Here is a 26,458-nt window from a genome sequence, read left to right as displayed (position 1 = left end):
TTATTGACGTGTCATTGTTGATTTCACTTTTAATTTTAAATTAATACAAATCGCTTTTTTGTATAATAAAGCAGAATATTTATTACAGTATTATAATTAAAAACAATAAATAAAACGTATAATAAATTAAGACTATTTGAATTGCAATGTACTTGAATATAAAACATTTTCCTCATGCAAATATCAAATTATTCGGAAAGAGGTGGTGAGGACCATCATATGCGCGTAAAGAACAAGAGTGTGAAAGTGATATTATTAATTATATTCAATGAACGAGATGTTATAAATTGTATTTAATTTGCAATGCATTTTCCGTTCTTCTTTTGATATTAAAAATCTTTATAAATCTTTCAACAAACTTGATTAATTTTATAAGTAATTATTATAGTATATAGAATGTTAAATTAAACAACGTGTGTATAATGAGTAAAATGTATTTTAAATATTTCGTAAAAAGATATATCAAGTACAAGATCGTAGAATATTTATTTTAAGCTTAATCAAGGCACTGATATTTACAAGAACGTTGATAGCACTAGTGACGATGGAAATATCGTCTACGTCCGTATATAATTTACAGGAAGTTCTAATCCTAAAATGACACTTTCGACATTTTCATAATACTTTGATTCGACTCGAGACGAAAGAACGATCGAGTATTGTAACGCATTTGTAAGTAATATAGAATTTACAACAAAAATATATAATATTTTTTATAATCGACATCGCTCTTGTAGAAATGTATACAATAAAACCGTATTATATATTACGAGGCGTGTATTATGATAAATATAATCGCATAAATTAATATACATTCGCAACAATTTCATCGTTTCTGTTAGATGGTAAGATAATCACGCTTATATTGTAAATATTAAATAATATTTCTATGTATTTGAGGGAGGAGAAATTGTATCTTTTGATGAATGATAATTAATTATAATAGTGACAATTAAAAACCTGTTCGCATTGCTTTATTTCACATATTTAAGGCACGTGTACATACACATTTTTCTATCACGCTGTTAAATATTATTCTCTTAAAAAATCCATTACAAAATATCTAATGCTTATTTGATTGCTGCAACGTCATATATAATATACTGACGAATGACTACTTTCGTTCTTGGATAGATCGTAATATCGCAAACAAGTAGCACGACATCATGTATAGAAAAATGTAACAGTAACTCTTATACGTTAGTACCTTAAATCGGTCAAAAATTTCGAGTATAAAAAAGATATAAATATTAATATAACTTACCGCCTACGATTAGTTAAGGCACTTTTATGTACAAATTTTGATTGTGTCTCGCGCTGCATTTAAGTCGATTCACAGATTATTTCCATACAGGGTGTATCAAATACTTAACAAAGCTAAACACGAGGAAATGATAGAGGACATATAGAGTGATGCATATAAAATCTTTCTATATATAGATTGTAGATTGCTTTATATGCATATATATATGTATAATCTATATATATAAAATAGAATGTCTGTATGTATGTCTGTATATATATGTCTGTTCTTTATACACTCTTAAACTATTCGACCGAATTTTTACCAAAAGTATATAAAATAGGGGTAGAATTTGCCGGGGAGTGCTATAGAGTGTATAGTTTTTCGTTACCGATCTTTTTGGGAATCGGTATATTGAATAAAAAATATATTGTGTAATTTTAAATATTATAATTTAATTAATAATAAATAAATATAATAAAATTTGAATAAAAATGAATATAAAAGATTCTTTGCAATTGCCTGATAAGCCATTGCCTGACAAAGGAATTTTTTTCGATTAAGGATATTGAAACACAAATGAAGTCGTTTGAAGAAAAACGACTCTCGGGCGAAGCCCGGATAACCAGCTAGTTTATATATATATATAATATAAATACTTATTACACATAAATATTAGAACATATACACATATTTAATATATAACGTATTAATTATTATTTATATAGTTATATATTTATATATTTTTGTATATTCCAATATTTACGCAGATAATTAGAATTTTCAATGAAACTCATAGTCTATCATAAAAAATATTTGCAAGTATTACAGCCAATATAAAAATAATATAATTTATACAGCCAATATAATTACGTAGTTTTCTGCATCATTTCCTCGTTGGTTGACCCATTTCTAGATACACCCTACATTATACTGTTTTTTATTGTCTTAAATATATAACATGTTAAATTGTGCAATAATAAACACACGGCGTAATAAATATTTTATAAACATTGTCTTTATAAATAAGAATGTCATAATTTAATCTTTCAAATCTTAAACACGTGTACTGTAAAAGTTTAATAAAATAGCGTATCAACGATCGATGATGATATTAATACAACAAGAATGTTCATATTCTATAGCATGTCATTGTTTATATTCTATAGCATGGCATCAACAGATGTTATGCGCATTTATCTCAATTTTACATTTTCGCGGCAAACAGTTTCGTATAAATACGATCATGTTTATAATATAATTAAATTAATTGTACTTATTGGGATATAAAGAGCCGAGAAAATAAGTATTTTCTTTCTGGAAGCGCAAAACGTCATTGTTAAAGAGAATTAAAATATTTTTCTCTATTGTCTAAAAAAAAGACGATTGATTAGTACAGTCGAGAATATGGGCAACGGTAGGCTAATTCATGAAATTAACGTAATTAATATGTATACAAATAAAATAATTTTCAAAGCTTAAAGAAGATTTAAGGTACACTGCAATGAAAATAAGCAACCGTTCATAAATATGAGATAAGGTGACGTAATATCGAGATTTAATTTGTTTTTAATAAATCTATTCTAATTAAATAAAAATGTTAAATTAAGATACATTCTTTACATTCTGTTGGTAATCCGAAAGACGAGGTATAATAATGAGCAGATCTGCTCAGCGGACAAGTATTCACAACAGTAAGTACGATTTTCCAACTTTTATTATCGACCACAATACACGCACTCGTGTTTACGATATCGTGTCGATATATTGTTGAGAGGATCTTCTCATCCAGGTCTAGTGAGATCATGCGAAATTCAATCGAGGCGTATTATATTATAGTAGGCTTCGAATTTTGTTGCAAATATTGATCTTTCCTAATTGAAACCTGTAACTGAAAAAAATCACAAAGAAATATTAACATTCTGTGTGTGTGAGGCAGGCAATTAAATGTGTAGACATTAAATTGGTATGTAAATAGAACTAATTTTGTTACACACAGAGTGGTCCATGTTCTAATTACTTTCTGTTGTGAGAATTAATTTTCACAGTTTTGTAATATTTCACATGGCTCATTCTGTGTATTTTTACGATAGAAATCGAGTCCTTTTCCTTTTATTGTGAAATTCTACGAACGTACAAAAATTGTCTTCCTCGCGACAACCGTTACTATCCGAAATATCCACGAACCCTTGTCGAAGATTTATATCGAAAGAAAACAGTTTCCATCACAATTTCGTGATCCTGGGAGTAAGGGAGGGAAAAAAGATCTCGTCTATCCTCGAGAGATCTTTTGTCCCGTCTCGCTATTGTGTTCCGTCACTGGATCGCGCGGATCCTCGTTTAGCTGTATTGGGGAAGAATTAAATTCGGAAACGGACGGACGAAACGTCGCGGACATCCCGTAGATTCCGGATATATCGTGGGAAAAAACGCATGTACAAATAATGTGGCAAATTCTCATTTTTCTTTGGAAGAAAGCATCAGGGGGCAAAGGAGGAACAGGAGGATAGTTTCGGTATGAGAAAAAAGCTGTCAGAGATCCCTGCTTTTCGTGTTACACATTGAATTAAAAAGCGCTGTAAAAAAAGTGACCTGTAATGGAAACGTGTAATTAATAATAGATGCAACGCAATTTATAATCCGAATTGTGATTCTAAATATTATATTTAAAAAATAATATAAATATATAGCAGTAATATGAGTCAATTTATAACGTGATGCAATTTGAATTATCATACAAAATTGGACAGTAAATTATATAAATATTCAACCATTGATCTTAATGGATATCTTTTAAGAAAGGTACGTGTTATAGAAATGTACATTGTATTAATTAAGCTATCGAGCAACGTAAATTTTATAGAGAAAAATAGCGATTTAATAACAAAAACAGAAATTTAAATAAATTTCGAGGAAACTCTGCATATATCGTTATCCGTTTTGAAGCGGACGGTGTCTCGTAAAGAGTTCGGTGAAGAAATATCTTTCTCTGCGTAACCGCAAAGACGCCGATAAAAAAAGTTTGAGGAAAGCGTGTTTGGTATACATAAGTGGCGAGAGATAAATTAGAGAATCTGCCACGCCTGTACTTTTAAGATCCTAAGAACCGACGTGAAGTGTTCTTTGGCGAAGTATTCGTTGTCTCCCGAATCTGGAAACCCTCAGACTTATTCCTTCTTATCTGACGCACGTCGATATTGCGTCTCGATAACCGAAAGAAAAGCGTATTTTTTAAACTGCAACTGAATTTCAGCTGTTAAAGAAAGTACAGAATTATCTGCATTGAAATATGCAGTTGGATATTTTCTTGACAATGTTAAAAGAACTTAAACACTAGAATTTAATTAAGCTGTCATTATATATAAAAATAAAAAATGATTAGATATCTAATATTTTATTAGAATATTGAAAAATTTATCGAATTATAATCATAAAAATAACAAAATATAACAAAAGTATATAATTAAATAGAAACAAAATGCCTGTATTTTCGCACTAGAATTAATTTAAAAAATCGAGAATTTAGCAGTACTAAAATCGGCTCCAAACCGTCACCGTCGTTTTAAAGTTGTCGCGCTGCCATGCTGGTAATGTTTATTGATAAGATAACCAACATGCGGGTTCCACCAGCATATTGTTCGTTGGATTCTTTGTTCTACGTACTGAATGTCTGTGGAATAAGTCGAAGGCAGAAAACGACTATGACGATCGCCATAAACTTCGTCGCGTGCTTATTTCACAACACAGTTTGCGCTAATTTATTAATAGTCTCTATTTGAGTTATATATTATTTTTAAAAACTAATTTCTTTTTAAGAAAAAACAGAGAGAATATACTTTTCGATATTTTTTAATAAAATATAATAGCTAATTTCTGCTAAATACAAATATTATATTGTCATTTAAAAATTAAAAGACAAATTATTATATAAAAGAAAGGATTTATTCCTTTTTACTGTAAAATATATTAGAAGCTCGTTATATATATAAAATAGGTGATTTTCAAAATTTCTTTTTGGTTGCTGTATTTTTATATTATGTATGAAGAATCCGCGTAAGTACAGGAAAAGCTACTTTTCTCTTCTATTTTCTTTTTTTGCGTAGCGAATTTATGGACTTCTTCTGCCATCGAAGGGCCCTCAAGAAAAATTCTCACGATTACATGGTCGCAGCACGACCGTATCTCATACCATATTTAATCTCTATAATACGTTTCAATTACTAAAGCGAGACGCGGCCATTATTTACTGCAACTTTTAGCCTACGGCTCTTTCCGGCCACCCCTGGACACGCTCCTACCAAGAAACTGCCGTGTCCGACGCGACGTTACGCCACTTCGATTAATTATCTTGATTACCGTGGATTATCTCGCGCTTAATTCGCGCATAACGCATTTCCGTTATCGGTATAATATGTTATTCCAAAAAAGAGATTTAATTGGACTGACCGCGGCTCGGATGAGAGAGGACAGAGAGAGATCCGGGCTTTCACCTCGCGGAATAACGCGGTGTTAAAACCTGGGCCTCGTGTACCCCTCGCGGTGCTGTCCCCCGCGCGAGAAGCGAATTAAATGCGAGGAAGAAAACCGGCGCAGTGGTCGCACACACCAATATACGTGACCGGGAGCCAAGTAAGGAATTTATTAAATTAATTTGACGCGACGACGCATCTCGTAAACTTCGTAGATGACCTCACTTTATAATTGTCGAGAATTACTTGCTGGCCGCTCATTCCAGGCCCTCGCGAGCTTAAAGTCTAAAGCTCCTTTTACTCCCTGCGCTTCTTGTCGTATCGCGATATGTTTCTGTGATAACTATATTTCCACTGAGAGAAAATATATATGAAAAAAGCGCGGCGCGTTTGTTAAGAGAAAGATAGATGAAATTTTATGGTAAAATTTGAAAGATTCTAAAGAAATAATTAAGATGAAAATCCACAAATTAGGAATATTTTTGACAAACTAAAATTTCGAGAAGTTTATTATGTAACGTATAATTTCTTCTATTTTCTTAGAAAAAATAGAAGAATAAAATTTTCTCATGCAATAATGATGATAGAGTTAATGACTTTGAAAGCAACAATTCCGTGCGAGGCGTTTCACGGCCTATGACTCGACTTTTTTAAATCGTTATGCCGCGCATATGTCAGTGGCAGCGGCAAGTCACAGCTTCCGTCGCCCTTCAGTCGATCAACGTATGTGCATCCAGCGCTACATGTCGGCCTGCATGTACGGCACGTGGGCGCTACGCACGTTTCTAAGGAAACCGCGACTTCTATTTGTGGCACGGCGACTGGCACCGCCCGCCAGCTGATTTTTTTCCCCCGTCCGGAATCGAATGCATCGGTTATCGCTACACAACGGTCACCTTTCTTCCCTCTAAGAAATATACTCATTTAAAATTTACCATACAGAAATTGAAATAAGTCTTATAAAAGTCGTATAAATATAGAAAAGAAATGTAACGAAACTCTCTGGCAAATCTTCGAGGAAATTTCATTTTTTAAATCATTGTTTAAATTTTTTTACGTTATGTGTCTTTACGTGTGTCAAATAAATTGCCTAATATAAGTAAATTTAAACGAAATTAATGAAAATTAATCTCTTCTTAACGTTGATTTTGATTTTTAAACTCTCACACAGATATTCTACAAAAATATCGGAAAGTATTTATAAGATGATTTATACATGCTCATACGGATATCGATTTAAAGTTCCTCTAACATAAGTGGATTTGAAAGAAGTAGCTCGGTCGTGAAGCGAACATGTGTCAGATATCCATGGGAATTGATGACCAGCAATTGGAAACCAAGAAGATTGAGGAAGGTCTGGTTGCGAGATATTTCAAGAAGAATATCCAACATATGGCTAGACGTTCCGCCACTTCCGTTCGTGGTTGCACGCTTTTAAGATGACACACCATGATCCACCAGCCATGTGTCCCCCAAATTGCATACTGCCGACCATTAAGGTTACGCTGACCTTCGATGCACAAATATGACAGAGAAACGAAATTTGGAATTGCAAAAGTAAATCAATTGAAACTTTTTATTGTCGAAGGAAAATCTAGGTATTTAAACATAAATTATCACTTTTTTTTTAATAATTCCGGGAATGACATTTTATAAGAAAGTTCTTTTCTTATCATCATTGCTAGGGTTAAGTAAAGATAATTATAAAAATGATAAATGAGAGATTGTTAAATAGAAGGAACAACATTTTTATGCATTATTGAAGCATTATAAAAATTTGTTATCCTTTTCGATAGCAAGATATGCTCTTTAGTATAAATATTCTTTGAAGGAGAGGGTTCACGATGCGACAAAAACGTAGGAGGGACCGTGACATCCAAGTGTCACGTCGGCACGCACTTCGCAAAGTGGTTCGATGCGTAAAGTTTATTTTCGAGCTCGACGTAGCACGTGTTCGAGACGAAGCGTCGAACACGAGTTTCCACTTGGCGGCATTTCCGCGACGCGGGTATCACGTGTGCATCCTGAACGTGTGCATCGGACACGTAACTCGCGACACCCAAACGAACACCTCTATCTTTATCACGTTCGTCTTTTTTGCGAAAAACTTTTATATCATCGATTGCGTCAAAATCGAGTAGTCTTCATTAGGTATTCGCCTTTTCATCCACTCGAGATCGACAGTAAAAAGGTAAAAGATATGTCATAATAATGTAATTTTTCATTAAATAATAATACAGTTTTTATGATAAAATAATACGATGTAATAATATTTAAAAGACCTACATGGCTATCGAATTATGACCATTACTCTTGCGTTTAAAAGGGTACGCGAGTTTTTATGTAATTTATTGTTATCGGCCGGACTCCCAACTTGAACAGACAACTTGAGTTATAAACTCGTCGGAAACTTACCTATGGTTACACGTGCGTCAGCCGTTGCGTGTGCTGTTGATGGACGAGTCTTCCCTGTTCTTGTTCCCACCAGCTGACGACATCCATGAATTCCCCCGTCTCGGTGATCTCTTGCTTGTAGTAGAGGGCCCCGGCGAAGGTTTCCGGGCTGGTCGCGTAGACGGTCGTCGCACCCTCTTCGCTGTCCCCGGCACCGCTGTAGGGTGACAGAATCTGCGGCTCCAGATTCTCCTCGTTCTGAGCGTAATACTCCGAGGGCGGCGAGGCCACCGAATTTGGCGATAGTCTGGAGAAATTCTGTCCACCGGTCATAGTTCGCGGTTCCAAGTTTTCTTCATCGCCTGCCGAGGATGCGTAGTAGTCACGTGGGGATGGAATAGCCGTCCGATTGGGGGATAATCTGTGAGAAAAAGAAATAAAATTAATATGTTTAAAGAAAAGCATACTTTTAGCTCTTTATACTCAAGCGCTTTAATTACATTATTAAATTATAATTAATGTGATCATCCATAATTATTTTATAAAGATACAAAATAATAAAATAGAAGCGCACGTCTTTCTCCAAATTTCTGTCTTCTTTCAATTGTTTCATCTTAACATTCAAAATTTACCTGGATAATGTAATTTTCGATTTGGCAGCACTTTCATCTTCTTCTTCATCCACATGTTCCCCCTCGTCGTCTTCCGCGGCTAGTACATCATCCTCGAGAACAAGTCTCTCGCCAGAGCCATTGTGAGTCGAAGAGATGACGCTGCTGGTCGGAGAAGGCGCGCATTGTACACCGACAGCAGTCTTGGAATCATATTCCACGCCATCGGCTTCGGCCAGGAGCCTCTGAAGGCCTCTGATGTACTCCACGGCCATCCTGAGAGTCTCTACCTTCGATAACTTTTTACCCCTGTCACCATAACCCGCGGCAATGTGGCTCGGAATGTGTTGTCGCAATGTAGCAAATCCATTGTTCACTTGTTTCACGCGATTCCTCTCCCTGGCATTTCTTCGAGCAACAGCAACAGGCGGTGGTTGTCCATTCTTGCCGTGCTTCTTCAATCTTGAGGGATCGTACGGGGGTAACACTGTCGTGGAATTTGTTGTGTTACTGCTGGTGTTGTTTTTCGGGACTATCAACGTTGGTTGATTACCGATGATATTGTTCTCGTTATCTTGTAACGTTCGCAGCAACATCAATTGTTCTTGATCGTTGCCGTTTATCTGTACTCTATTGCAAAACACCGTTACCCCCATGGTCGCCATTGTGCTCGTTTCAACGAGTTCTTTTCGGTGACACGAATCAAGGCCTTAGAATGTGTGAACTATCATCGAAGTCGACCGCGATATTGTTCCAAGCTGAAAAAGTTAATTCCTTTCGTAAAGTTTAACGTTGTAATCAATTTTTTTAAGTAATTTATCGAATGTTATCAAGAATCTTTATCGTTTTTATTGAATAATAAATAAATCTAATGAGAATAATTAATGTAATGGAAATGGAATATGATTAATAACAAATTTTACACCTACGTTAAAAATTATGCAGTATCGCGATAAATTATGGATTCCACGAACTATTGTGCTTTGAATATTGTACCGCGTAATTTCCACAATAATGTTGATTAAACGAGTTGCGTTAGGAGACACAGCGGTCGATAAACGACACTAATGCTTGTCGAGGACGAATCTAATTGCCGGGCTTATAAATAAAACGTGTCCTCTTCTCGGAGACAAAGGCGATTATCGACGTAGACCGTTCGACGACGCCACGATTGGGTGTCAATTCAAATCTGGGTCAGACCCTTTTCGTGTTCGCAAAAAAGCATTATAAATATTTTATGTGAAGACATAACACTTTCAAATTGTGATTAATGAGATATTGTTAAATGTTTATTTCTAAAGAAATAGTATATTATACATCCAATTTTCTATCTTACATATACTTTTATTCTTCCCGAAAGCTGACGATTCGAGATAAAAATGCGTGAATTTTTACTGTAGTCTTTTACAAGAGCTTATATAGCTTCTTCCTTTACTAACTCATGAAGCTGATGACCCAAACCGAGATCTAATTGTCTCGCTGCCGGTCGCCACAGCTTAAGTAAAGCATGAGGTCACCGTCTATTCTTCTCCACGACGCGACGGTCGTCGACTCCTCGGAAACTATTATCGAGATCTTTCAAAACAAATCTGTCTTAACGCACGTTATCAGTATATTTTAATGGAAAATTTTTTTCCATCTAATATCAAATATTATAAATTTCGTTCTGTGCACATATCGTTCGCTCACGACTGAGCACTCGCCGAATCATTGCGGTTTAATTTAAATTAATTTAATTTTTTAATAAAATTGAATTAAAACGGTGGGTCCGTCCGATTATAAAATTTATTTATAATTTTAATTTACTTTTAATTGAAAATAATTTACTTGTGCAATACGAGTTATTGCTGTTATTGTGCCAATTGCTATTAAGCTATAAAAGACGTTATATTTTTAAAGCGATATGGCTACTCAGTTGAATACTTACCGAAGATCAAGCTTGATGAAAATACTCTCTCATTGATATCTTTTCGCGCAATGTTATCGATTAGTGCACTTTTCTTCTTTATTAGAACGTTGATCGATGTACTGCATGTTGCACTTACGATGGACACAAATATTGAATTACAATCCAGCTTTCGACCTCGAAATCGCAGCAGTCATCCACTGTAAATTGTTGAACACACCGTGGACATTCAAATAATTAGAGATCAATATTGATCTAATGTTCCCAAACGAACAGTAGCTCCGTAATTTGTATTTGAATTATTTTGGCACGGTGTAATATTAATGTAGATTGGTCAGGATCGATCTGTTTTGTATTTTAAGTCGCCGGCACACACGAAACACATTTAACACGTATTTCTTTTCTATAAAAAGACATTTTTGATGTCCAATATATACGAGAAGAAGATTCTCTTGAAACTTCAACTACACGCACTCAAGTAATCCGTGGGTTGAAAATCTTCATTCATCACCACTCTTCACTCTTCACTTACGACGATCCACATGGATCATGTGGCGAACAATCTGGTCCACGTTGATTTACGAAACGGAGCGGTAACGGAACGGAAATATCGAGGGTGCCCTTAAGAGTACAAAGACCCCTGGGACTAGCTGGAAGCTCGCGTTTACCGTCGCTGGAAGGGAGATCTTCACGATCGCGTATCACCAGCACCTCTGTTCGCCGATCATGCCTCCGTGGTATGCACTACATGGCGTCCGCTTCGAGAATGAGCGCGGACATCGATAGATGGGTTACGTTTCAGCATTTTGCCGTGCCGCGCCGAGTTGAATCGCGGGGTTGGAGCGAGAAGGGAGAAGGGCGCCCGTGCGCGAGAGGGAGCGAAAGCCGTGAAAGGGAAGAGAGGAAGAGAGAGAGAAAGAAATGGTGGGGATTTTCAGCACGCGCCGCAGCCCCTCGTTTCTTCTCCCCCGGAACTGAAAAAGGGGGACCGTGCGCGCCATATGCCCGGGGAGAGAGAGAGCGTGTGCCGGTTGTGCCACTACGTGTGTGGGTCTACGGCCCAGCAATAAATGCGTGGCGCACATTGGTGCGTGCGTACGTGCGTGCGAGCGTGCGTGCGTACGTACCTTGCCCGCAATTACCGCTTCTTGTACCGGCCGTAGAAGACTGTACGAAAGACAAAGTGATCTTGGTAATCTAATGTGTAATTGAACGGCGGTCGATACGCGATTAAAGGGATCTGTATTATTATGTACTTTAGCCCTTATTGGCCTACGATGATACACGTGCCGACGGCGAAGTAATATTATTACGTAGTCATGTTTATATTGTTAGTCTACTTAGCGGCTGCTCTGTCTCTATCCGGCATGTCCTACTTGCATACAATATATTATGCTAGAGGTTCGTCATCGAGAGGCATTAAGTTGCCTATGCATTTTAATCAATATCATTATTACATAGAATTGTTTTAATTTCAGAATATTTCTGTGGCCAATATAGAATATATATACTTGATTTTATCACAACTATTACTTATTTAATAAAGAACTGCTCCTGTTGGGATATTGCAAACTTCATAATAGTAATCAAAGATTACATAATGGATATGTGTATCAAACAAATGCGTTTCGTTCTTGTATTTCTGTTCTTTACTGTCAGATTTTAATTTTCACTTTGTACGGCATAGAATGTAACATGAGAAAAACACTCTATAAATTTTGTATATTATGATAGCACTTGAGAGACGAAATAATAAGACTTTAATGTAGCTTTTAGTGACTTCGTACACTTTTACTTGCAAATAGTATTGAACTGCATCTCAAATCTTTCAACTGCATAAAAAAAAATCGAAAAAAAAATAATTCAATTCCACCTGGCATATTTCCTACTGCAGCAAAAGACAGGAAGAACCACACTCGCTCGTCGCGCCGCGGAAGTTTCGTGTTTCGGGGCGTACCGCTCGTGAGAACGACATACCAAATGCGAAATATAATTTTTGTTCGGGAAAATAAAAAAGACCGGTTCTCTAAAATTGTCTACTGGCGGACATATCGTTATTTAAAGCTTCATGCTTTATTTCATAAAAAAATTGTCTTAAGACTTTGTTTTATTAGCAATTATTTTTAAAGGTATCTACTTATCTTAAAATAAAAAGATAGAAAAAAAGTGAGAGAAATTGGTTCGAAACGCCTAAAGATTCATATTAAATAATCAGGAATTGTTGTAGTTGCAAAATGGTGATTGAGTTGAATATTGAATTAGAGCGTACCTAACTGTAATTTTTATGCGCATACGTAAATTATAATTTAGAAAGCAACCGCGATAAAAAGCTTTTCATGCCGGGGGCTGTGCTGATTATGCCTAAGGGATCGGAGGGTTCAGTAGGATTCGACCTAGATCTAGTCTGCATTTGTGCACCCAAACCTGAGAGCCCCTAAACCGACCGTACGATTAAAACGGAGGCCCGAATTTATAATATAATACATTATGTAAACTGGGGCTGTGCCTACAAAACCTCGTGCGCAGAATTTTAATTTTAGATTTGCAAAGCGATAATATTATTTATTAAAATGCGATAAATGTCTAGAGTCCAAGATATTTATGTCTCATAAATCTGAATTGATATTTTATTGATAATCAGTAGTTCTCAGTTAGCAGTTTTTATGGTATAGCAGGACGAAATGAACACTGATTTTCCGTTCCATAACAGCTGGGAAAAATCTGTTTATAGGAATAACGCGTATGGTGCTGTCGTTTTCCCATGCGAGAAAAATCCTCTCCTTCCGTAAGGGGATTAACGCAATTCGTGCGCGAATGGTTTTCACGTGACACCGATTAGTCCTTAGCGGTTAAGACGATGATTTATGAAATCTTTCTCGAGGATGATGCTTTCTCTTCTCGCTTTCTCATTATTTTCATTGAAAACGGGAAAGGACCAATCCTCACATATGATACTCGTTAACGACGATGGGATATTTCCTTCTCGAGTAAATTGATGGAGGCGGCCATTCGATGCGGGTTTGCTTTTCGCGTAACGCACAATTGAGAATTTATATGACGTGTTATAAGAAAAATATGTGTAAGGACGTCATGCGAGGAATATAAAACGGCACATATGTGCATATATGTTCGTTGTTGCACGACCGCAGCTCCTAAGCGTCGCGTCGTGTCTTATCGCGCGTTAAATGTGCGTAATTCAGCGATTATCATTGCGAGAGTAACATATATCGAGCGCTTGCCATTTAAACCCGATGTCAAACCAGGTGGAGTCCGAAATCGCGGTACCTACCATGCCCCATAAAGTCCCCGGATATGTTGATCCGGTAGTTGCGCGCAAACAGACTCAAATATTTTCAAAGGCGTATACGCGGCCTCGGCGAAGCCGAGCTTTTTGCGTGCGCGCGAGAAGAGGGAAAAACGTGCACGTCGGAGCACAAAGTGATCTGATCCTGATTTACGTATCCAGACGAGGCGGCGCGATCGTAATATCCCCCGATCGGCCTCGTTCCCGCCACGGCACTCCGTATATCACGGAGTTTCGGTATTATCGAGCGGCGCATCGATGCCGCTCGCGACCGTCCGACTGATAAGTTTACAGGCTCATCCGGGGGCATTATGCGTCGGAGAAGATTCTCCAACAATGGGAGACTCGGTGGGGCCCCACGGCGGTCCCCCGGTTCTCGCGCATAATCCCCACGAGCACTTCTCTCTCGTGGGATTCCGCCGAGGCGTGTGCGCCCCCTCGGTGCCCCTCGGCACCGGGAGATTAAAGTTCCTCTCGCGAGGGTCGCCGCTCTATATATTTCGTTATAAATTCGGCTGCGATTCTCGTTCACCGCGGCTTATAGTATTGGCAGTCCCGGTTGCGCTCTATATGGACGCGAGCGTGGCACCATCCCCGACGGTCCCCCGCTAATTTCCTGTATTTATTGTTAAAGGGATAACCGTCGAGATTATTGATGACCGTATTATTGTGACAATGCGATGCCTATTTGATCACATTGCCGTGGCGGAACGTGAGCTCTTTCGTCTTGCACGCAACATACGGCGTGCGCACCCCTTAAGTTTACATTTCATTTAAATTCTAATGTTTAAAATCTACTTTTGCTTCTAGAGATCTCGCCGTTCTCTTGCTGAATCTATCGCAAAGATTCGTAGTAACGAAATAAACGTTATTGCCTATATTTAAGTATTGATCGTGAAGTGCTAGCTTCGTTGTAGGTTCGTTCGTATTGACGATCGTCACCGCCTGGTACGAACATGACTCGTTCTTCCGGTGCGACGGGGTGGAGTAATAAGTCCCTCGACTCACGATTATCGGTCAAGTCATGCCAGCACGAGCGCAAGTTCAACGTGTAAAATTCGTGCAGCCTGATGCGCCGCGGGGGCCCACGTGCTTAAAAAGCGCTAATAACACGACGAGTGCTTCAGACTTCGTCTGCGTTAAGCGGCCGAAGCGGTCGACAGCCGCGGCAGAAAGTAAGAGGCAAGAGGGATGGAATGAGAAGGAGAGGTGGTGGTGGTGACGGGGAAGTAGGGAGTAAAACGAGGCAGAAAGGGGGTGGATCAGTGCGGGCCCTTTGTCACGACGCGTGCCCCTGCACGTGTGCACGACCAATGCCTACGCACTTCTGTTACGCACCATGCTTCGTTGCAGGGGCGGATTTCGAAGCGATAAATTCGAACGGCGCGACGGTGCTTCGGAGGAATGAGTTGCACTTCCGTTCTGTCTGCAATTTAATTATTATCGTGCAATCGAATTAATCGAAAGTGAATTCAAATTTTTGCTTTCATATAAAAAAGTCTATGAAATCACAATGTAACAATAACATATAAATTTATTATTAATATTATCTTTAAATAATAAAATCTAATCATAACAAGAAAAACACTATTTAAGAATATTTTAACTAAGGATAGATCTAATTATTTACATTAAAAGATATTTTAGCCGAAACAAATTTTAATTGTAATTTAGGGGATGTGCATTGGATAGAAGCAAGGAAGAAATTGCGATATCATCGTGTTGTTTTCATGACACGCAAGATATATTACGTGAAATAGTCGATTCCTTGTTTCTCGCCCCGACCCTGATTCGAGGCGCACTTACGCTCCGCTATACAACTCGTCCTACGTGCCTACGTAGGTGCGTTCTATTCAACTACGAAAGGTAATTCTACTCCCCTTTTCTCTATCGGGCCCACCCTGCCACGGGCTGAGCTTTACAATGTGCAAAATTATACGATCAGGCTGCTCGATCTACTCTCCCCCTCTCCTGCGCTTCACGCTGACTTTGCTTGAATTTGTCGATTGTAAACGATACTCGTGCGTTTTGTGCAACATAACACGAAAATTTTTGGCATCAAATTTTGTATAGCGGCGAACACACGATCTTTTCGTCAAAGAAGTGGCGTTAAAATGACGTAATGATGAATGTATCAATTGTAAAAAAGACATTTTAATGATTAAATATGTACTTGTTATAAAAATAAAAAAGTCTGAGTATTATTATGATTAAGTGCAGAATTTTTCATCAATTTCACCCTGTAAAAAGACAATAAAAATCCTTATTATACTCATTGATTCAAATATTATGCTTCTGTGACATATTAAAATATTTTTTCCTATTATTAATCGATTGCATATATTTATATATAAAAACGTATTTGAATATCAAAGACGTGCATGTCAATGTTAATTACATTACGTCATGTAAATGTTTCTGAATTATACGGAAATTAAAAAGTGAATTGCTATATTGATTCTGTCACCTTCACGCGATTACTAAATCTTCAGAGTACGGAAACAGTCTGCAGCCGTCTGAATTATCTCAACTTTTAATGGCGCAAGAAGAGAACTGTCTTCCAAATATTCGCGCGATCTCTTAGCGGTACCTTTGCGCTTCAAGATAACAAAAGTAAAAAAAATTCTTCCTCCCCCCCCCCCTTACGCGCGAATATTTGGAAGACAGTTCTCTTCTTGCGCCATTAAAAGTTGAGATAATCCAGACCGTTTCGATGATAAAAGATTCGAAGGCGCAAAAAGTCCAAGCCGTTTCCTGCTCCAGGATTCGGTGGCTGGTAAGAGGGGGCGCAGAAAAGAGCCGAGAAGAAATCGCTCCTTTTTTTCTCTTTCTCTCTTTTCTCCCTTTTTTTTTGCCACACGTAGTCCGTTCAACTCACGCGGAGACTAATCCGTAGCGCCAATGGATCTCACGCTCCTCTTTTTTTGCCGACCCTCGGCGAAAATGCCACCGCGACGATCTTACGCGTCGCTTCGCCGAAGGCGTATGACGCGACCGCTCGCGACAAGAAGCCAACTGTCGTCAGTCGTGTCATCCAAGGATACGCAGCGATGATAGTAATCAAATGGCGGTCAGCGGTTTCCTCCCGGAAGCAACCATATGCATCCCGCTCGCGACATGCTCTTGTCTCGCGTTGATGTCGCGTCAATTGCAAATGTCTTCAGTGTTCAGAGAAACCTTGTGGTTGTGTATGCATTAATGTTTTTATTACCGACCCTTGATCGCAGCGGACCGATAAATTCGCCTCATTTTAGATCGCTATACAATATTTTTGGAATTATTTCGCAGTATTAATTTATATGATTAGAAACAGTACAAAGGCAAATTATTCTAATTTGATCGTTTCTTGTCTACGCTCTTCTACATATACATTCTACACATGAAACAACTTTAAAAAGTACGAAAAATGTTATTTGTACTTTTAGAGTAATGTATTTGAAAAATATAATGGAATAGTTAAACGTCATTTAAACTATTTTTCCCACAGTCCACCTACAGTCATAGCTGAAACCCATTGTCCGCTTATTGCATGTTATAATTGTGTATTATTATTACAAACGGTAACTTGTTTGAAGCAAAAAAAAATAAAGATAATTACCGATGCATGTAACGTCGCGGCGTCGGACTCGTTTCGATTGTTATCGAGACGCGCGTGTGTGTTATAACTTACAACCTCCGACCTACAGGCATAGAGAGTGCAAGAAGGAGGCTTCTGTGCGGCTCGAAGTCGCGTGGCCGAAGCGTGGCTGCGACTTACCGTCCTCGTTCATCCTGCCGGTTGGAAGGAACCGGATGACGGGAAGGGGACGGCAGATACGCGCGAGCGACGGTGCGAGCGGGACGACCGATGAGAGGCGCACTTCGTTCGTGTGCCCGGAACGAGTGACGTGGGACCAGCTGCGCTTTGGGGTGCCCGCTTCGTCCGCTTCGTGCTCGCGCGCGAACGGGATCTCGTTCGTTCGGTCCGCGTCACAATGCAACGATCGCCGACGTGTCGTGTTTTCCTCTCCCGCTTTAAAGGGAACGAGACAATCTTTCGGAGACGACCGACGCTCTTTCTCTCTTTTTCTGGCCATTCAGGCCAATCGGGGCACACGCGTTCTTTAACCCCGTCTCCCGCGGGATTCGCAATTTCGCTGTCAGCGAGATTACGTTTGGTATATGAAAAACGATATATAGGTTGCGCCTGAGAGCCGGCGACCGGCGAGTATCATTTCAGAGGCGGGCAGGTTCTCCAATCAATTTGCAAGTATTTTCATCCTCTTTCGCAGAGAGTGCAAGTTGATGTTTCGACATAATCGAGCAGGATACTTTGAGACAGATAATTACGAAGAAGCAAAAAATATATTAATCCCACACACCGGCGGACAGACAAAGCTTTGAGAAATTAATATCGAACAGAATGGGAACGGTTGATTGACAGTGATTCCGAAATTTTTTTACACAACCAGTCGACATCGTTAATGAAATGCATTTACGTTGTGACTTGCAGATCTCGCGACGCGATGCAACGCAGGTGAGAGTAACCGATTTTGCACCTGGAGGCATCGCGAAATTGAGCAACATGAAATATCGATCGTACCGTCGACAGCGGCTCGACATTCGTTGCAACAATGTAAGTCGAAATGATTAATTAATTAATTAATGACCTAGCGAGTTACGCTCTGATGACTTTCTCATGTCACAATGTTACACATTGTTCGGCATGACTTTCTTGGAAATCTTTCAATACATTCACAATATTAAGATACGACGCACACGAAGTCTTTGCAAGAATTTATTTAATTAGATAAAAGATAGGAATAATATATCGATAGATTAGAAAATATGCGATTAGGCATTTTTTTCGTATACGGATAAATTTTTAGTAACTGAGATCATGTGTTAGAAGTCTGTCTGTACAAATAAAAATTGAAACGTGTGAGCAGTCGTGCGCTACCGAGGTAGGGTACCCGAACAAAATCAAAACGTGCCGGGTTGCATCCGCGCCGACACGAGCCAACCCCTCGGGCTCGATTTTCCTCCCTACTACATTTCCTAATTACGAAAACACTCGTTTCCTCGGACATTTCGGGGGAGGTGACGGGGTTCGTTTCCGACTTCCTCTCATCGGGCAGACAGTCGGTTCCTGGTCTCGGACGAGCGATTCTCTCTCTTACGGCTTGCGGCTCCGACATACGCGGGGCATAACATATGCGGGCAGATGGTTTCTGTCCCCCTCCGTACCCCACCTACCCTCTCTCTCTCTCTCTCTCTCTCTCTCTGTACCTCCCCGCACCGACTCCCTTCCCGGTACATTCGATTTCTGGTCTCCCCTCTTCGTGCTGCATCGCGTCTGAGCGACGACCCGAGCCGAAAAAGCTCGGGGCACCCTCTACGAGCGCGCGAGTGCTCTTGCCTGTTGCCCACCCTAAAAATATCCCGAGACTCATCCAACCACCCTGCGCGGCACTCATCAATAACGTGCGCAGTGGTTCTCCCCCCGACTCGTCAACCACTTGTGGAGTTTCCGCTGATGACAATAACGGGATACTAATTTCAGTAATAGGAAGTATATATATATTTTATCTTCATTTGTCTGATATTCTTAAACAAATTATCTATATTGATTTATGGAGAACCATCGTAGATTTCTCTTTCAGCGTAATCAATGTTTTAGCAAAATCTATGTTAACAATTAACGTCCATCGTATTCCACGACATGTCACGATAGCAGTCGGATACGCCAAGTTCCGACTGCCGTCGAGACCTGACTCGGGAATCGATTCACTCGTCGCCACGTCACGTCTTCTGTCGAGAAGAGCGTTTTGTAAGGTTCGGGCAACCTTGCACACGTGAGAGAGAGTGGCGCAGGAGAGTGAATTTTAGGGGTGGATTCAGCTCCGTGGCATGCGACGCTATTCTTTTGTGCCTTCGACCCCAGCGAGGCCGACACTGCCTCTCGTTTCTCTCTTTCTTTCTCCTTTCCTCCTTTCGATTGCCGTACACCTCCTTTCTTCCCTTCGTCCCTTCGCCCCTGCCGTGACCGCGCTCGTGCGCGAGGGGTGCCCCGCAACCCTCCGTCTATCAGGGCAAGCGCCTGCACATGCGTGTTCGCACGCGAGGACAACGGATCTCATATTGTATTTCACGTCGGGAAAGCGCGCGAGTAAAACTGTCGTGTTGCTTAATGTATTCGCGGCGTGCTAACGAGTGTCTGTGATTTATCGCCATCGCCGAGAGAGACCCCGTACTTTCCTCTTGTCGTCGTTGCTACGGCATCGAACACTTGACGTAGGAAAAAAAAGATGCAAATCTTATATACGAGATAAATAAATATAATTTAGAGAAGCAGCTTATGTATTTTGATTTACATTTTTCTTTTCACGCATAAAACCCTTTCTTCTTTAAGATTTTAACGTTTGTCGTGTTTTGTAAACTGAGGTTAGTTGTATCCCAACACCTTTTTGTTACACGTTTAGCCAATTCCTTATTTTTAAAAGGTCAGGAGGCTCTCGACAATTCTGATAATTCCGGATAGTCGGAGAGAGACCGCGTATTCCATTGAGAACCTCTAGTGTCGCTACGCGATATCAGAGTGCAGTTATTCCGGATCACGGTCTGTACGTATCGGTCCCGAGTTCTGGGCAGGGGCGACATATGCCACCTGAATGCCGAAAATCAGGGGGAGCAGTCAGGTTTCTGGATCGAGTCGAAATTCGGGGATGCAAATAGAGATTAGCCATTGCCGACACACCGCGCCGCGCCGCGCCGCGCCGGCTCACCCCTACATACGTGCGTGCGTACGTACGTGCGTGCGTGCGTCTGCATTAGTCGCGTATATATGCATACATAATTTATCGCGCCACGCATCGATACGGGGTCTGGCGTCTGTTATTGTTAAAGAACGCGGTGGCCACTTCGACACAATTGTTACGGCGCATCGCACACGCACATAGACACATAAATTGCAAATTTGGTGTTTTTTTGATACTGTATGCACCGGTCCACTCAGGGGGGGGGGGGGTAAAAGAAGAGGGTATATGTAATACGCTAGGTGCACAATAACGACTGCACTAGCATTGTGCCATTGTTACTTATTTGCATCCATTGTAGTATTTTATTGCCGTGTGTTCGCCTAGTATTGCAAATTATATTAGACGTCTAACATGTTTTAGGTATTCGAAAATGTCTAAAACAAATTATTATATTATGCAGTGTATTGTAAAGTTATCGTTAGAGATCCATACGATTTCTAATAATTTTGTTGTGAATTTGTCCACCAAAAAAGCTACGATATTCTATTTAAAAAAATTAAAGTAATTTTGGGAGATATGTGTATAGTTTAAATTTCTTCGATATAATTGAAATTGTTTTCGTTTTATAAATTGATACATTGATTTTGAAATCGATTGTTTCATACGGTCAATATCTGGAACCGAATATATGCATTGATTTCGATATTGGAATCACAAACTGAATAACGTTATCAATTTCGGACTCTGTTGGATAACAATTACTTAAAACGATTTCACATATCGATTTCGAAATCAAATATTGATTGCCACAATGTTCAAGACGTAAAAAAAAAGATCGAAAAACGACTTTCATTCTTCACTTGGAGCATGCCGCGAGTCCTCTCCTGAGCGGATAAAGGAAATCAATTTACACATAAAAATGCGGTTATTACTTTTTGCCGCTTAATGAAACGCCAGCAAACGCAAGCTTGTCGTTGCGTAATGCCCGGTTCGGAAGAGATGCATGGAGTGCGAAAGAGAAAGAACGAGAAAAGAAGCCAGGGAAAAATTTTCACTGTCTGACGTCGATGAAAGCAATTCGTAAGAAGTAGATATCGGTATGACACGATCAATTCTTTAGAATAAAGACCCTTCGACGCGGGAGAGACGTAGATGGAAAAGAGCAGGACGGAAGAAAGAAAAAAAGAAAGAAAAAGAAAGACACATTCCAATCCGCGTGGAAATAAATCTCCATATCTGACACGAAATGGAACACTTTGGCACTTTTCTACTGTAAGCCACGGATGAATATCCCCGCCGGAGGAGACAGAGAGGGTGGGGCGAAGCGCGGAAAAAGGAACCCGATGATTTCTACTTCGCTATGAAAGAAGTTGCGGACTACCAAGAGGATGGGTCCGGGGGATAAACGCACGAGAAGGATAGATAAAAAGAAGAATGAAAGGAAGATGAAGACTGGATGAAGAAATGGACCCGTCCTCCGATGGCACGGGGACCGTCTCAAATCCCTTTCTTTGAAGAAGTTTCCTCGTAGCGGTACAGCCTCTTCTTCTTCGTTCATTCCCTCGCCAGTCTTTTTTTCGGGTTTTAATGTAGGAAAGGGATGGCACCATTAATATCATTGATAAATTGCTACTGAAAATGCGAAATTCAGAATACGCAAAATTCAGAATGCGAAATAAATTTGCTTCAAATTAATAAAACTGTCATTATTTTTCTGGAATTAGCAAAAATAATATTGGTAGAAGCAGATAATTTAATTGGTCGAGTTGGAAGAATTGATCGAGCAGAATTGGTCGCAATTAATTTGTATAAATTCTACTCTTCCTATCCTTCTTACTTCTACGACAAATCGCGTTCGTACAATGGTGGACTCGGTATAGCAGACAGCAAAAGAGAGACCCTCTAAGGTCAATGTACAGGCTCGGTTTGGTCGCCGATCAGGTTCTTTTGTCCCTTTTAATCCGCAAAGACGTTGCTTGCGTAGCTGTGCCAACTTCCATCCGCTGGCTACTGATTTGTTGACTCACCTACAAACCTAAAAATCCTACAAAGTAGACAGGAAATCGGACTTGAACATGTGTAATTCTTTCCTTCGGTTCATTGTTTGTCAATTTCGTTTTTACCCTAAAAAATATTTATTTCAAAAAATTTAAACACGATAAATGGAAATAACATTTTCTTTCATATAACGCAATATTACTTTAATAATTTGTGTCTTAATTTTATACTTCTGTTGTAAAGAAAATAAAAGCGAACTTACGGGATGTAAGACTGAAACCTTCAACGTAACAATACTCTAATTATACTTTGTTCTACATTTTTGATAAGTAGGAAAGTAGAACATAAAAAAAATTAATTACATTTATCACAATATATTGGTCAAAATCACGAAGCACTTTTGACAAATAATTCACAAAATAATCTTTATATCAATCTACTTTCTTTCAAGAAAAATGCAACGTAATGGCTTGATAATAATTGACTCTCGGACCACTATGTTGCAATCGGAGATTCGGGTCTGCTATAAGGTTTAAGGAGTAAGCCTCGGAGATATCGGACGATTAGCGCTTCCTGTCTGATGCGGCAACCGCGAGTTAGCGAGTTGCCGGCACGCGTCCAGGATTCGCCGAAGTCAGACTCGCGGGGTGAGCGAGCGGGGCCGCACGGTCCTCGCCAAGAGAGAAGCAGGCGAGCGAGGGGGGCCAGAGGGCGGAGAGGGAAAGGGAGACAGGTGCATCGCACTGCCAATTATATTTCGGAAGGGAAAAAACGAGCGGTGCGTAAAAACAGGAAAAAAGTCCGTAGGCGCGCGCACATACGCACGTGCGAGAAGGAGAAAAGGGGGGAAAGCGAGAGCAACGAGGAAGGGGGAAGATTGAGGGCCCCAGCGAGAGCGGGGGAGAGTAGACGGAAGAGAGGATAGACGGGATACTGGAGAGGAAGAAAGTAATGGTGGTACTTTGAGCGAGAAAAGGAACGGTGCGCCGCGAGACGATGCATCGCATAACTCCATTTGCCATGTGATTTACGCGAACTTAATAGAGAATTTACATAATTATGGGGAAACAAAACTGATGTAATAGCATGTGCATCCTATCAAATAATGGCGATGTTAATATTACTTCCGACGAATGTTATTTTGGATGATTCACTGCTGTACTCCGTGGCGCGGCGCGGCGGCGTCATTCGCCGCGTTGTTTTTAGAGAAACTAAATGTTTCTAAAAAGTCGGTAATTACGAGACTTACCTTGACTCGAGCCATCCATTTCTGGCGACACATATGTACATTTATAGAAAAAAACTTGGCCGGCCAACGAAGGGGAGCGCGGAACGATTCTCAGGGACGATTCGGCCGTGTAAATTCGCTTTAACGCGATCCAGATGCCCGCGTAATTGACAGACAGACGGGCCTCGCGAGTGGTCGATTTTCATATTTTATCTCGGTAAACGGCGCGCGGTGACGGTACGCACGGCGCACCGCAACATTTAACGACAATAATGGCCGAGCATTAAATCTTGAGCGTGTATGTCACCGCTGGCAGCTCCGCCGGGCAGCCTTTAATTATCACGAGATTCGGAAGTGGACCCGAGGGGCCCTACGGGACCGACGTTGAGCCCGTGGATTCGCGAGGGGAAACGTGTCCGAGAGGGACGGAGAAGGCGCGGCCGCAGGAAGAAGAGTTTTGCGCAGCGGCTACGATCATGAAGAAGAGGTCGTGCACCTGCTGTTCGCACGCCACTAAAGGCCGTATTTATACTCGTTACTTGAATCTCGTCTCAAGGGCGTATCAAGTGAGATATCCCGATCGGAATTTTATATCTCAAGAACCACATAAACGATTCGATGATGACACTTTGAGCGGAGATTTAATGAACAAAAGAAACAAAAGAATAGTATTCGCTTATATTTACCACTCAGGCGTAGCGCTGATTGTGAGTATAAACTATCATTAGTACGGCGAGACTGCGAGAGGGTGTCGTCGTGCTATTTGCCTGTTTGCTCCCAAACTGCACTTTCGCGGGCTTTTCACATTTCGGGTGAAAAAAGAAAAAGAGGCCAAAAGAATTTTTACAAATCTATTGCCTCGCATTGAAATTAAAAAATAACTCACCGGCCGATGCGCAACAGCGGAGTTGTAAGTTGTTGATCCCCTGCGTCGATCTGTGTAACATAGAAAATATTTTTACATTAAAGCCGTGTCTAAAATAATAATCAATACTTCAAGTAAATATTATTGCGCCAGCGATTTCATATTTCCGCATTAACTCGTTCGCATAATTAATGAGTGCAAGTAATATTATACGACCGTGCGAATAAGAGAGACGCGACGTTCGCAATGTCTCTTCTTGCATATGCCGGAGCTAGATCGAACTTCGAAATTGCGCCGGAGTTAAACGGTATCGTACGAGTTAACGAGTATCGTGTAATGGACGAAGTCGCGCTTGAGAAATTGGCGGAATCTGCTATCCGTCACAGGACTGGCAGGACAGCGAAATAATAAATGCACAACAACACTACTCACCCCACGGTTGCTCCGCCGTCGCCCGATGCCTCCCAGGCCCCGTTCTCCTCTCCTCGATCCTCCTCCGTTGGTCCATTGTCGCACTCACTCACGACGCGACGACGTTCACGAGCGAAAATCGACGATATCGTCTCTTATATGATCGCGCGACACTAAAGGCACGGCACTCCCGGTATTAATCTCGCGACGCGGCGCGTACTTACTTAATTACACGGCGACGGAAGAATTACGTCGCGGTCGGAGAAACTACGAACAAAACTATACGATCCGCTTGACCCCATGACGCCGCGCCGTGACATCCCGCGATTCCCGCGCGCAGGTAGACGCGACAAGTGAAGCGAAGGTGGCGGAGAGAATTTCGTAAATCGCGCACGGCCAACTTCACTCGCCAGGAGCAACTGTCTCGAGAACGCGATTACGCGATTACGCGACTTTTATTAACTATGTCATGTGCAATTAAATCATCGATTTTTATGAACATTATGATGTCTGTCCTCCACGATCGCCAAATCGTCAAACACGATTAAATATGAGGTTAAATCGTTAATAGATACTGTCGCTAATTAAACACGTCGCGGCTCGCGGCGGCACTCGATTCACACCACACACACAGGATCCACTCGTATTCTTTATCCGTGTTCCGAAAACGACGGACGACGGACGACGGCCACTTCATTCTGAAATCGCGTGACACGACGCGAGCGAGACGCGAGACGCGAATCAAGTTGACGGTTAAGAAAAACGAAATCAATCGTCCGAAAGAACGTAATAGAAAGTCACTATTACCGAATGCGACATACCTCGGCATCTCCGTATCAATTCCGCGAAGCACATATGTAGTAAATAAACATTCGATATATTAGGGCTATCGCACAAAATTGCTTAGGCTGCATAAGCATATTAGCATAAAACCGCCGCGCCGCGCTGGACCAATGAACATCTTATGTAAATCAATATATAGCGACTTTATGCTGGATGCTCATTGGTCTTATGCTACGCTTATGCTAATTGTAAGCTATGCATTTTATGTACGATGGCTTCGATTTCGGGTCCTTTATCCGTTCCGAAAACGATGAAAACTTTATTCTGAAGCAGCGCGACACAACGCGAGACGCGAGTCAAGTTGACGGTTGAGAAAAGCGAAACTGATTATCCGAAAAAATTTAATCGAATGCGAAATACCTCGGTATCCGTATAAATTCCTCGAAGCACATGAATTAAATGAATTTTCGATATCACAGTTTTTCGCAAGCTAAACAATCGGACCCGGC

At 40.3% G+C, this 26,458-nt stretch overlaps 1 protein-coding gene across 2 annotated transcripts; it reads right to left on the bottom strand.

Moving 5' to 3' along the window:
- Nucleotides 1–416: 416 nt before the first annotated feature.
- On the bottom strand, nucleotides 417–25,321 carry LOC139770502 (uncharacterized). 2 transcript variants are annotated; one of them, XM_071702497.1, is made up of 5 exons: nucleotides 25,188–25,321; nucleotides 24,777–24,826; nucleotides 8,739–9,475; nucleotides 8,128–8,527; nucleotides 417–3,134 (listed from the first exon to the last, which is right to left on the bottom strand). In XM_071702497.1, exons 3-4 carry the CDS (start codon nucleotides 9,380–9,382, stop codon nucleotides 8,134–8,136), a joined length of 1,038 nt encoding a protein of 345 aa, XP_071558598.1. In that variant the 5' UTR covers nucleotides 9,383–9,475; nucleotides 24,777–24,826; nucleotides 25,188–25,321; the 3' UTR covers nucleotides 417–3,134; nucleotides 8,128–8,133. The 2 variants fall into 2 exon arrangements, with proteins under 2 accessions (XP_071558598.1, XP_071558597.1); XM_071702496.1 differs by lacking the exons at nucleotides 24,777–24,826; nucleotides 25,188–25,321 and adding an exon at nucleotides 10,645–14,354.
- Between the last annotated feature and the right edge of the window lie 1,137 nt (nucleotides 25,322–26,458).

Source organism: Temnothorax nylanderi, unplaced genomic scaffold (genome assembly GCF_030848795.1).
Source record: "Temnothorax nylanderi isolate EJ_2023f unplaced genomic scaffold, tnyl_v1.0 TNYL_tig0030_pilon, whole genome shotgun sequence".
Taxonomy (NCBI): domain Eukaryota; kingdom Metazoa; phylum Arthropoda; class Insecta; order Hymenoptera; family Formicidae; genus Temnothorax; species Temnothorax nylanderi.
This window is presented reverse-complemented; position numbering and strand designations above follow the sequence as displayed.